This window comes from Puntigrus tetrazona, chromosome 3 (assembly GCF_018831695.1).
Source record: "Puntigrus tetrazona isolate hp1 chromosome 3, ASM1883169v1, whole genome shotgun sequence".
Lineage (NCBI taxonomy): Eukaryota > Metazoa > Chordata > Actinopteri > Cypriniformes > Cyprinidae > Puntigrus > Puntigrus tetrazona.
Window position 1 is genome coordinate 23745806 of NC_056701.1, and position 13887 is coordinate 23759692.

At 41.1% G+C, this 13887-nt stretch overlaps 2 protein-coding genes across 2 annotated transcripts in view; both read right to left on the bottom strand.

Annotated features, from left to right (window-relative positions):
• Nucleotides 1–1911: 1911 nt before the first annotated feature.
• On the bottom strand, nt 1912–6814 carry ddx5 (DEAD (Asp-Glu-Ala-Asp) box helicase 5). The gene is given in 13 exon segments (XM_043235149.1): nt 1912–2601; nt 2746–2967; nt 3841–4046; nt 4132–4242; nt 4322–4494; nt 4581–4741; nt 4822–4963; nt 5048–5113; nt 5195–5328; nt 5406–5502; nt 5589–5671; nt 5674–5759; nt 6649–6814. Coding segments are annotated over 13 exon segments (1923 nt in total). The 5' UTR covers nt 6690–6814; the 3' UTR covers nt 1912–2200.
• A 1690-nt stretch (nt 6815–8504) lies between these two features.
• Nucleotides 8505–13887, bottom strand: part of smurf2 (SMAD specific E3 ubiquitin protein ligase 2) — a 43155-nt gene continuing 37772 nt past the window's right edge. The window contains exons 13-20 of the mRNA XM_043233816.1: nt 13428–13535; nt 12945–13055; nt 12665–12846; nt 12237–12374; nt 11558–11678; nt 11244–11445; nt 11071–11146; nt 8505–10195 (exon numbers count right to left, since the gene is read on the bottom strand). Coding sequence (XP_043089751.1) covers nt 10096–10195; nt 11071–11146; nt 11244–11445; nt 11558–11678; nt 12237–12374; nt 12665–12846; nt 12945–13055; nt 13428–13535 — 1038 coding nt within the window. The 3' untranslated portion in view covers nt 8505–10095. The remainder of the gene's footprint in view (nt 10196–11070; nt 11147–11243; nt 11446–11557; nt 11679–12236; nt 12375–12664; nt 12847–12944; nt 13056–13427; nt 13536–13887) is intronic.

A 13887-nucleotide genomic window follows, 5' to 3' on the forward strand; every position in this document is an offset into this window, starting at 1 on the left:
AAACAGTTGTTCAGCGTTTGTTTTTAACAAACACCATTTTTATGATGCATTAGTAAATTAGCATTAATTAATATCAATACATGCTGCGGAAGTATTGCTCATTCTCAGTTCATGTTAACTTATGTTGTTAACTAATGCACCTTGTTATAAAGTGGTACATATTTAATAGATGTGCATGTATCTTTACTAATAAAAACGCACACGAAAGCAAGGCATGGTTATAACTTTAAAGAGCAAAAAAAAAAAGAGCTGTAGTTCACAGGTTCGTTAAAATAAAGATCATTATTATTATAAAGTGGTAAATAAGTGATTTTAGAAAACGTGGCATGTTTAATGATAATGATAATAAAATCTAGTTAGGCCTTGGGGCTAATATTAGTGGCGCAATATATAATTATTGAATAAAAGTCTATTTTCTCAGGTCAGTGATGGCCATATTGATTTTGCCTTGATCCAATGTCCCTTTCCACACTTTTAAATATGCCTGCAGTTCATCAGTGCCCTCCTCTGGTCTGAGGCCCAGGTGATCAGCTGCTGCTAAACATATGCATATTAGCTGGCAATGATGAAAATGGTGCAAAAACATAATTAACTAAGAGAGGAAGTTAGAGGAAGAGAGATTAATAAAAGTTAGAAATCGTAATACAAAATAGCTTATAAAAACAATTAAATAAAAATAATTAAATGTATTTTATGTACTTTGACTGAAGATAAATGCACATGATCCAAAGATAAGTGGCACCACACAAAATGTTTCGGTCTCAAAGTAATGTGCATCTAATGTGGTATATTAGGGCATGTGTGAGATTTGCTTTGGAAACTCAAATTGCAACCAATGGCAGCCGGAGCTGTGTTTTTAAAATAGAAAATAAAAGATAATTATATTATCTTACACACATACAGAGCAATCAAATGAATTTGGATTTATTTTTAGATAATCACTAATGAGTAACACCTGCAGCAGCTGGAGGATGTCTGCTCACATCAAAACCAGATCAGTAATGTATTTTTACTTTTATACTGAACAGGCTCGTTGTTTCCGTTAAATCTCACCTAGAATAAATGGTTCACACTGCGTAGGTGTTAAATGCATGAACTAGTGTTCACACCAGAAGGCAAACACGGCCTGTGGAAACATGTGTGCTGCGTGTCACACTCGTGTCTGTATGAATCAGCATTAGTCAGTGTCTGTTGTTTCTGCTCATTATGGACTATTCTCTACTCAAAGACTTCTCAAATTTGTTCTTTGGCTTGTAAAATAAAAAAATCCCCCATACATATTAAAGTATATTTCTAACTGAATTTTCCACATGACTGAAAAACCCCCTGAACACCCCCTAGTGTCACAACGCTTATGCAAATGTGTTTAGGTTCAGCTCCCCTCAAAGGTATGCATGTACAAAATGTAGAAGCTGTAGTTATACCGTACAGGAAGTTGTGCACATGGAAATTCAAGATTACATTACAAATTAAAAAACCAAAAAAAAAAACAGAACACTTGATTAATGTTAAACTGAAAATAGAGATGGAGTTAAAAGGTTTTTTGCAAGTCATTTTTAATGACCCAGTAATTAGAGAAATACATCTGTTAAACAATCAATTAATACAAGTATACAGTACATAACATAGAATATAGTGAACTTGAGTAGCCACTTAAGATTGGTGCCATTACTATAAACAAGTGACTTTAAAAGATGTATTTTAAAAGGTTTCATTCCAATAATATTCAACATCAGGACCTTTTTGTTTAGCACCCATCAAACAGTTATGATTATCAAAACACAGACGTTCCTTTGCTCTCCGGCAATATATTGATATATGTAAAAGAAAAAAGCAATATAAGATGCATTCATGTTCAGAAACAGTAGCTCCAGCAGCTTCTGCTACTCACAAACAGACGGACACAAAAGCCACTTTTAATATTTTATTTGAGGACCATGCAATGGCCATGAGTGGCCCTTGACATTTTTACAAGTGTTGATCCTTCATTACCTCTACAGTACAAAATAAGTTTAAGTTACTTAAAAAAAAAAAAAAATAAAAAAAATGCATCTAACGAAAAGGGAGGAGGAGGAAAAAAAAAAATCCTGCACAGCAGACTCTGGGACGCTTGTGACGGCATGTACATTTTACAACCTGCTCTGAAGAAATAAAGTTACATGAACGGAACAGTTAAAGATTCAGATTAGCAAACAAAACTTTACTGAGGGAACGCAGGTGGAGCCATGGGGAACGGCATGGACTGTGGCATCTGTTGGGGGTTGAAGGGGAACGGTGGAGGGTGGTTCATGCCGTTCTGGACAGCCCCTTGGTTGGGAGCAAACTGCTGGTTCTGATAGCCTTGGTTTCCGTACCCACCAGACTGATTGCCGAGGTTACCCTGTCCGTTATTGCTGTAACCCCCGCTAAAGCTGCTACTGCTGCTGCTGCTATTGTAACCGCTAGATCCATTTTGAGTTTTGTTTCCAAACACTTTCTTCTGCCCATATGAGTCACCGTTACGGTTATCCTGGCCGTAGCTGTTGAAGTCCCGTCTGCCGCCAGAGTGGCGGTCCCGACGGTCGTCCCTATACCCTCCACCTCGACCTCCCCTTGAACGACCTGGAAGAGAAATCGGAGTTACACGGGGATTCGCAAACCGGCCAGAACCAAGTAAACAAAGCTGTACCCTTAAAAGAGAGATTATGAAGGACAAAACTGGCTGAGGGTAAAGCACAGCTCTTGTATCTCACCAATTGGATTTACCTCCTCTGTCTTCGGCCATTTGGATGAGCTTGGGGTTTATGGCTTGGTTGGCCTCACGGAGGACCGAGACGAGGTCGTGAGCCTGTTTCATGTTGTTGGGCGTAAAGAAAGTGTAGGCTGTGCCGGTTTTCTGACTGCGAGCCGTACGGCCAATGCGGTGAATGTAGTCCTCGGAATTGTTGGGGTAGTCATAGTTAATGACAAATTTGACGTCTTCCACATCTGTTAAAAGAAAATGGACGCGCCATGGCAGGAGTAGAGGAGTGCGGGTGCACACCGCCATAGCCGCGAGGATAGGAGGCGTTAGCAAGGGAAACAATGAACGATAGGTCATCGACTTACCATGCTGAGGAAAGGATGGTTAAAAATCAGGATCCAAATGACAATTTACAATGTCCTCTATTAAAAGCGACAGGACAAACTGCTGCATCTTGCCAAGACTCAACTCGCTCAAAAAAAGCGAGACCGATTATGGTCTTAAATTTTAGGCTGACGCAAGCTTTCCAACCAACCGGTGCTCACTTGAAAGAAAATATGACTCTCTTTGGCAGGACTCGACATGACTGAAGCCAGCAAAAGGAGGGCACGATCGACCAGCCGGGTAATCGCATTCAGTGAGGAGGCATGGAGATTAAAGCTACTGCTCTCGACGGAAAACCGCTAAAATTTTCTTAAAAACAGAAAAAAAAAAACACGCACTTCCTTTGGAGAAAACTCCCAGTCCTTCAACTTAAAAAGTTCAACAGTTCAAGCTGTTGCGCGAGAGCAGATGAGAGCAGGACGCAAGTGCAACCACTCAACGGCGCCGCACTCCTCCGCGGTATGCCGCCCCTTGGATTACACCCCAATCACGGAGCTCCGAACACCTCTGAATGCAATTTGATTGGCTGGCAGACAAGTAGAACTCCACAGAGGAGCTCCTTACCCCCTCCTGGTGAACCTGGGCGCGTCATGCCAAGGTCCTGCTCTCCAAGACTCCACCTTCAGGTGAGAGAGGGCTCAGAAAGGCACAGCAGTTAAAAGGAAACGGCAGAACTGTATAGTATAGTAAACACAATATGAAGTGATAAAGGACATTAAGAAGGAACAACAAACCTAGTCCTCTGGAGGCAACATCTGTGGCAATGAGGATGGGCGCTTTGCCGATTTGAATTCTGTTGAAGGAGGATAGAGAGAGTCAAATTGTGCAAATTACCCAAAATGGCATCCATGACGCAAGACTTGGGCGAGAACATACCATTGAGCACCCAGTCTCTCTTTCTTGCTGGCTCTTATCTCCATGGATGCCCATCGCTGGCCACCTGCAAGAAGAAGAGCTAATGAATTCACACCATTTCAGACCCAAACGAAGCATCCGTGACAGCCAAGCAAAGCAGGTCATCTTACCCATCCCTGCGCATCCTCCTGGTGAGATCGTCACACCTTTTCTTGGTCTCCACAAAAATAATGGTCTTGTTCTCCTTCTCACTCATGATTTCCTCCAGCAGGCGCATTAGTCTGAAAGAGCAGGTTAGTCATCACGCGTTCCTTCGCACAACCAACGAAACTAAACCTTTTAGATGTTCCTAGCACTCACTTGTCTTCCTTTTCGCCGTCGTTGCAAACGTCAACTATCTGTAAGATGTTGTGGTTGGCGCTGAGCTGCAGAGCACCGACGTTGATCTGTACATAGTCCTTCAGGAAGTCCTCAGCCAGCTGCCTCACCTCTTTGGGCCACGTTGCGCTCCACATGAGAGTCTGTCGGTCTGGCTACAGGAGGAAGTTGGGATTGTGATTCTCTTTTTTTTAAGAAACCGTACATTTAAGTTGTTAAAACCAACCAAATCAATACATACTCTAATTTGGTCCACAATTTTTCGAATTTGAGGTTCAAATCCCATGTCAAGCATCCTGTCAGCTTCGTCGAGCACCAGATACGTGCACCTGCGCAGATTTGTCTTTCCAGCTTCAAGGAAATCGATTAGTCTTCCAGGTGTGGCAATACAAATCTCAACACCTGACAACAGCAATGGAAGAGTCAGACACTTTCATACAGAAAAACATATCAATGAGACTCCAACTTAGTTCTACTCGTACCCCTTTCCAGGTCCCGGATCTGTGGTCCTTTGGGAGCACCTCCGTAGATGCAGGTGGACTTGAGACGAGAAGCTTTGCCATACTCTGCTGCCACCTGCTGGACCTGCTGTGCCAATTCACGGGTGGGAGCCAGCACCAAGCACTAAACGGGGATGAAAACTCCAATTAAAAACAGCTGATTTAAGAAAAAGATGGAGATTCATACTTGACAGGTCATCAAACTTACAATGGGACCGTCGCCACGCTCCAGGAATGGTTGGTGGTTTATGTGAACAATAGCAGGAAGCAGATACTGTACAAAGATGAAGTTAAAACAAGTTTAAATGAGTCACAGCGAGACAATTTACATCAGGACGTTTGAAAAGCGTCATACCGAGAGAGTTTTTCCAGAGCCAGTCTGTGCAATGCCAACCATATCTTTGCCACTCAGTGCGACGGGCCACCCCTGAGCTTGGATGGGAGTCGGATCAGTCCAGTTCTGTTTACCGATCACGTCCATCACATAATCTACAAAATAAGTACAACGGTTAGTTTAACCTCGCGGGGCTCAATATTCAGTTTTAAAACAACTGCAAATAACCTACTTGGAAAGTTTGCTTCATGGAACTTCACAATGGGTTTGGGACAGTCTCGACCCTTCACCGTGATCTCTTTACTTCTCCTGTAGTGTTCAACATCTTGCTGCAATAAGAAATGAAAACATTAAACTCTGGAAGACAAAGAAAAAAAAAACCAGAAGACACACCCGACTGCATTGCTTCACTTACAGTTGACCTCCGAGCAACTTCTGGATGCTCCTGGTAGAAGTTCTTCTCAAACTTGGGGAGCTCATCCAGGTTCCAGTGTTTTTCCGCAGACGGTCACCAGGATTCCCAAACTTCTTGCCAGGAGGAGGTCCACCTCTACTGCCTCCAAAGCGTGGTGGTCCACTGCTGTAACTATTAGTAGATGGACCACATATTTTAGAATAAATAGGCTCAGTGACAGTTAGTTGGCCAGTATTTGTGTATATAGGTCAAAAGTACCCTAACATCGACACAGCCATGCTACTAAACACGGCCATTGAAAGATACACATTTGAAAGGTTTGGTAGGAGCATCAATAAACGCTGCCACCCAAAAAAACAAGTAAATTGTGTGTAGCACGCTTACAAGACAAAAAATTGTTGGCAACACAGTTAAGTAACGCATCGGACGGCATTGTCATGACACTTCGAGTAAATACACGACTCGCTTATCGTTGGTTTAACGCGTCTTAAAAAAAGAAACACAATACATGTAGTTTTGTACCCATTCTCACGCAAAAACAACACGAGGTCAGTTAAGCAAAACTCAAAAGGTTTAAATAATAGATGACAAAAGCTCGGGTTTCGATTCACATCGGGAGTTCTTGTCTGCGCCACGTTTTAACGTCGCTGCCATTTTATTTCCTACCGGCAGGAGACAAAGAGGAAAAAAACCGGCCGGCATTTTACAACATCACAGCCACATGGGCCGACCGGGCCTTTAAACGACATAAATCGACGAGATTCGCTCTGAACTCCAATTAAACGCGTTTTCGTCGACGCTCGAGGCGCATTTTACACGTCTAAAAGACATACACCCTTTTCCGCACGATTTCCGTCGTGTAAACGGACACGCACCTAACCATCCGCCTAATACCCCGACACCCCCGATTAGATTTAATCGCGCAACGGACACGATAGCGAAACGATTCGTTTCGTCGGTGAAATCAATCGATCGCTGGCCAATTGATTACTAAAACCGCGTCGATTAATATTTTAAATTATCACAAATCTTTCGTCGAAAAAAACAAACACCATCTTACCCTCTGTCGCGACCGCGGTCTCTATCTGAATATCCAGGCATATTGTACTCTGAAATGATAAATTAAAAATTAAATAATCGGACGTTTTTTCCTCAGTATCGTGCGGTGATGGTGCTGGTGAACGTCGAGCACAGCGTGAACTCGACGGATTTTATAGGAAGAGGAAGTGACTTCCGGAAAACCGCTGACGTCTTTGTGACGTCCGGTCGCCGCGCGTGCGCGTTCGGGGATCGAAGGCTGTCGATTCCTTGCAAAATATTGGGAGGGTGCTATAAAACAAGATAGCGCTATCTTATGATGGCAGTACGCGTTCATATTGCCTGGTAGTTACATCGAATTGGAAACGATACCATGTTGCATGCCCCCCGAAAAGCAGCAGTATGATCGCAGTGCGTTTTTTTGGCCTGCTTTAGTGAACATTACTATTCATTAACACTGAAAAGCATTGCATCTGATTGCATCTAGAGCTCCAAAAATATTTTAAAGCCCGCGAAAGTCTCATAAAGCCATAACCACAGAGTTATGTGTGCATTTACCTTATTACTAACCGCAAGCATGGAAACCTACGAGAAATGGTTTGAAATGCTAATTCTATTTGATGTTTTTCCCCCTCACGGTTTTGTGGAGAAATACAGTTTACTGCAATCATTTAAATGTATGTTTAATGTATGACAAATAAAAGGCCTATATAATTAGTTCAAGTACGTTTTAGTTTTTTTTGGTCTTTCCATTGCATAGTTTTGATGACTCAACTCAGTGTAGAAAGTTAAAAACAAAGCATGAATGCTCAACCATTTGACTGGTCATTTAAATAATGGACTACACTTTTGTGTCATGAACGCAATGCTCTGGTTCTGGGTTTCATTGCTTTGTTTAAATGGTAAAACTTTTCCCAAGTCCCAAGTCAGTTTGAGTCTGACACCTAGAAAACTTCTTAAAAGGAGAATATTTTCACCTACCCCCACTTTCCAAGAGAAAGAGAGATCATATTCTTTCTTATTCTAATAGGGACATCTGCCCCCTTTGTTCCAAGATGATGCTTAACAGCCCACCTTAGTGTCACAAAAGGATCGTGAAGCACTGCGATACTTTTTTTTGCCACACTGTTGAACTTAATTCCCAGTTTTTGCAATCAAGATGACAAGAATATGGTAAATACATGACGTAACCCATTAAAACAATAAAAATGATCCCGTTTTCACTCAATCACTGATAAATGACCGAAAAAAGGAAAACAATGTATTTTGTGGATTATTCGGACAGAGTCATACAGAAGCAGGCGGCCACAGTGATCCCATCAGGAAGGCACGTTTAATCAGATCTAATTACACACAAAAATAAAACACTCTTACAAAAAAAGATAGTGTGTGTTACATTTAGCAAATTGCACTGGTCAGCTATGAAAGTTAAAAGTGTTGCTAGTAAATCATGCTGTAAAGGAACGACCCTCTCAAAAGCCTAAAATCAACAGGGCATCCAGTCCATATGGAGGTCTGTTTAACTATACAAATGAAAAAAAAAGTTAAAAGGAAGAGAAGATTTAAGAGATCTTTATGTGTGCACCAGGTTTAAATGAAAGATATAATCATTCAATCCATAGAGAGTTTGGTAAATATATATTTTTTGCCTATTATATACAGCCATTATATAGTGTGTGTGTGTGTGCAAATTGTAATTTTTTTTTCTTTCAGATCTAATTGAATTAGATAAATGACAGTCAGTGACCCACATATATGAACAATATTCTATAACTATACAAAGCACCATCTCCGAATATTTAACTGATCCATCCAGAGGCTTTTTTATTTCGCTTTTTTTTGTTTCACCTTCTTTCACACTCAGATTTTTAAAAAAAAAGTAACAAAAGATGTATAGCTCATTTTCAGCGTATGCAAACTCTTTAACAACAGTCCATGGTCATAGAGGATTGCTATAGACAGGCAGCATCTCAGAAACATTCAACTAATATATATATATATATATATATATATATATATATATATATATATATATATATATAAAAACCGCATTTGTTTATTTATGCAGTTTCTTTTAATAATCCTGAAGGACAGGTTTTCAAGCTGTGCATTTCGGAGGCTTACAAACAGCACACGGGTCATGCTTTTGTTGTTTTCTGCTAGATTTACACCTAAAGCTGACGTATTTCTATAAAAGATAGAATTGTTTCTTGTTCTTTAATACAGCGATCCTCCTTGCAGTTCGCCTGTAACGCTCACTGAAGGCCAGTGACATTTGTCATGAAAAACAATCAGTAAATTGGTACTACAATGGGTTAATAATAAATTACAAAAATAACAATACGGACACTTCTCTCCCTTGGTTTACCCGAGGGGCAAACGGTTGCATTTCTTCTTTAAGGAAGTAACAATAATAAGAATCCTAATTTAAAAACAGGCCCAGAAAATAAAAGGTAACAATATAATGAGAAGGTATGAAATGGAAGACACTTCACATCTCATTAACATGCTCATACATATGCATCATATTGAAATCGATTAAAGGGTTCGATTGACATCGGAGACAGATTAGAATACAGTTTACCAAAAAGTTGACACCAGTAATGCAACATATTAAAATGTTTTTCTTCACAATTTTTCTTAAAAATAAAAAAAAGAAAGATGGAATTTGAACATTCAAAGCAAGCCTCACTGAAGCCATTTCAATGGGCTCAACTTCATTTTCTGCTCTGGAAACATCGGCAACGGTTCCTGCGACGATGCCAATATATTACATCTGTATAGTTTTACTCTCTTAACCTCGTCCTCTCGAGCCTCTCATATAAAAATAAAGCTAGACTACCTACCTACCTAAGATTTCATGTATTCATTCGTTCACTTTCAACAAGCTTATAAGGTGACACCAGTCGTGAGGAACGGAGCACGGGTAGATGGTGTCCGCTGTAGGGCAGCCGAGGAGAGGCCAGCGGAGCCGACGTCCCCCCGATCGAAAGGATCCCGCGGCTTGCTAAGGTCCAAGCGGGCCGAAGAGCAGGTCCCAAACGACAGACGTACAAGTCTTCAGGTACGGTAGAGCTTCTGCGTTAGCTCTCGCTCGGCGCACCCCGCTAAAGTCTGGCTTCTCCGAAAGTCTAGTCTGTGAAAATGCTACATGGAATACTGTTAATATGCTGTCTTAATGCTAAAAATCAACGTATGGACTCGAGAGAAAAAAAAAAAAAGGAGGAAGAGGAGGTTCCAAAATAGTAAGTAAAAGAGTTACTAGCAGCTGAAAAGATACGTTGTTTTCTTCTCTTCTTTTCGAATAATGCAGAAAGATCTGTGTAGCAGCACCAGGCGTGGAGTGCCGCGGTGTTGTCCACCCTTCCTCAGCTCAGCCCCTGCGTCTGAGGCCCACACGTCTGCCGGCTGACTGACAGGTCCGTCCCGCCTGGAGAAAGGTTCCTCTGCGAGCGCCGGCGGCAGAGCATCATTCCACAGCGAAGCCGCAGGTCTCCTCGATGGCCGTCAGCAGCTTGTCGTAGAGTTTGTCGTAGCTCTCGTACGGAGGAATGTCGATGCGGTTGAAGCTGAGGAAGATTCGTTAGAAAGATGTGAATTAGACGGACCGATTGGCTAATCTCCTTATACATCTATAAGCATTGAACACGAGCATTAGATGTTCCTTGCCGCTTTGGTAGCGCATAATGCCCTTCTTTGGTTTTTAAATATTTAGAAACTACGGCGTTGGTTAAAAGTCCGCATTTCAAAGCTGCAGTTGTGCGACAAAAAATAAAAAGTAATTTTGTCAAATATTATTACAAAAAATTCAAATGAGCAGTTTACTATTTTAATATATTTTAAGATGTGAGCTGAATTTTCAGCATCATTACTCTTAGTCTTCAGTGTCAAGCGATCCTTCAGAAATCACAGTTTTTTTGTGCAAGAAACATTTTTACGCTATTGTTAACAGCTGTGCTTTTTTATATGTTTGTGGAAACCGTGAGGCAGTTTTTCAGCATTGTTCATAAACAGAAATTCTAAAGAATAGCATGTAAATAAATCATAAATCTTCTCTAACGTTACAAACGCCTCCACGGTCATGCATATTACTAGAATATTAGTCATTTATTAGATCTTATTCTACTTTTCTAAACCCTGTCCGATAACTACACCTAACAACTAACTCACTGTTAATAAGCAGCAAATTAATTTATTAAGGAAAAAGAAGTAAATAGGTAAACATAAGTGTTACCAAAAAAGCATTAAAAAAAGAAATGAGAAAAACCAAAGTGCACATCTATACTAAATGTAGAACACAGACGCAAAAGAGTCAGAGCATGCCTGATGTTTTTATTTAAAAGTGTGATTTCCTTCTGGCTGTTGTTGGTATAGTATATATAGCATAGTATATACAGAACATAGATATAGTATATATAGAATAGAAATGTAGAAATGTGCTCACCAAGTGTGTGCTTTGGGCAGGTTGTTGGTGCTGGCGTCGATCTGATGGATGGTGAAGAGACGTGGTCCAGCAGCACCTGGATCATACAGCGATTCAGAGCAAACGTATAGGTATGATTATTCTTTCTAGACGCTGAATGAGTGCTAAAGCCCGTGCTAAAGGACATCAGGTACCTTGCAGGGCTTTGAATCCTTGCAGCGGGACTCTGGAGGAGCCGGTGACAAACTGCAGCAGTCTGGCTCTCCTCTCCTCGTCATACGACTCCACGGCCCGCCAGAACCACTTCACGATGTTACTGTCAGGAGTGCAGTGCTTCAGACGCGTGTTTGACTTCCAGTCGTTGATGTCGATCTTCCCGAGCCCGCACACAATAAGCTGAAATTGAGACACAATGAAATCATCAAGCATGCTCCGATAAAGCCTATAATACGGAGTAATCAAGTCCTGGTTGAAGTGGATTAGCGTTTCTTAAAGTGCGATTTCGTACCTCCAACTCTTTCTCATCGAACGCCTTGAGTAGGTGTTGCGGGATGACCTCGTTAAAGCCTTTCTGCAGGGCCAGGAACTGAGCCTCGATGCCCCTCAGGAAGCGCCAGTTCACATACAGCCTTCGCAAAAACACCAACAAGACACTTAGGCTACGTTCAGACTGCCAGACAGAAAAAAAAATCAGTTTTTTTTTTTTTTTTTCCCCGCATTTCCAGATATTATCCAGATGGGCTTTTTGAAAGTCTAGACAGCAAAGAAACACGCAAATTAGATTTTTTTTTCTAAACCTGATTCAAACCACATTTGAAGGTGGTTTGAAATGCGATTCCAATCAGACTTTTGCAGATGCCTCTCGGTCTGGATGCTCTGGCCGCTCAAGTCAGATGTCAAAAAGTCTTTTGCGTCACTTTTAACACGACACATGGGGAAACATTCATACTGTATTAAAACAGAACATCACGCTGTATATTAGTCATCTCTACACTGTCTGCGTACTACTACTCTTTTAAAGAGCGAGATGATGCACCTCCACTTTTCCTGCATCCCTTTTGAAAGCCTCGTCACATATTTGGGTACGCCTACATCATTACCGAAGCCACCCGTGAGGTTGGTTGTGTCACATAAAACGGATTTGATCGGTTAAGAGTGCCGACAGACCAGAGGAAGAAGGCGCTCACCTCACATACTCCTTCTTGGTGTCTTGGGTGACAGGGATGCTCTTGCCGTTGGGTTTGAGCTCGTGTTGAATGATCTCTCCATATGCATTGTGTTCGACGCAGAACGTGTGGTCCAACACCCCGGTGATGTCATTATCTCTAAACACAGACACACCGAAAAAATATTATTGGATCGATTATGCGTGCAATATACTCGTCCTGTGCTTGTATTCATTTTGAAGTGAATTAGTTTTAATACTAACTGGGCGATTCCAATTGCAGGACTAATCTGAGTGAGCTAATGAAGACAAAATGTGATTCTAACTGATGATAATAATATATTATCATGCATCAGTTCTAAACTCTCTTTTGCTGAAAACAAAGGCAAGCGATGCAGTTCTGAGTGTATATGCTACAGTGCTGTAGACGGGTGTATAAAGCGCACTGACAGGATCCAGACGAGGCTGTTGTGGAGATCCGGATCCACCGACTCCATGTCGTCCAGAGTGATGGGTTTCCCTAGCAACTGCTGCTTGTAGAAGGGCAGCGTGAAGCCTCCGTCTATGTAGTGCCCGTGGAAAACAGCCATTCCCATAATCCTCCCCACAAAGTGGAAATAAGACAAATGCTCCTAAAAACACAAAACAATTGTAAAGAGGTGAGTGTTTGTTTTTTTTTTTTTTTAGGAAATTCTAGCATTTAGTAAATGGGAAGAGCCAGGTCCCTTACCGGATTGACGGCAGAGTCAGGGTTGATCTGTAGCGTGTAGATGTCATCTCGTGAATACTGGAAGAGTCCGTAGTATGGATTTAACATCTCGTGTGACAACAAGTACAACCACCACCCTGTGACACAAACACACAAATTATTGACAGACATCGAGCGTACGATGGCCCACGCTGTTATACGCTAGCTCTACCACTAGATGGACACACAAGTGTTAAAAGACAGCATGAAAGCGCATTCATAGCCCACTTTACTTCCCTGTTGGGATACATTTATTAGAGAAATAGGATATCATTCAAAAACGTATGCCAGGAGTTACACACAGCTGACTGGATTGTGAAAAGTGATAGCAGATGGTTCAAGAAAGAGGAGAAAGCTACATATTGAAATGTACATTTTTCATCCAAATTACAAAGAAATGTTTTTGTATTGTATTATTGTATCCTAATAAATGTCTTAAGAAAACGGTTTTAAGTTTTGTGTCTGGTACCTAGCGACTCCACCGTAGTCGAGTCCTTCCTCTCCTCTGAACTTGACCATCAACCTCTTCCACAGGTCCTTCGGCCTCATCTTCATCACCTGCCGGTATGATTCCTGAGGAGATGTAAGAGAGATTACAGAAAGGTCACACGGATGCAAGATCACATAACTAGTTGACAAACTAGTTTCAGACTTATTCAGCTTTACATAACGGTCAAGTGTAATACATTTCTTGGAGTACGACCTCATTTCAGTTTTTTTTGGTTTCCATTTTTATTGCAGTTTTGTTAAGTTTCAGTCAGTTTGTTTGTTCTCATTTGTATTCTTTTTTTAAAATGTCTGTACATTTAAAATTGCATTTTAATTATTATTTTAAAAATTAGATTTTTAATCCGTTGTAATGGTTTTATTACATCAAGTCAAAGTAAATAAAAGTTTCTTTGGCAGCTAGCTGAAATAAAATTCT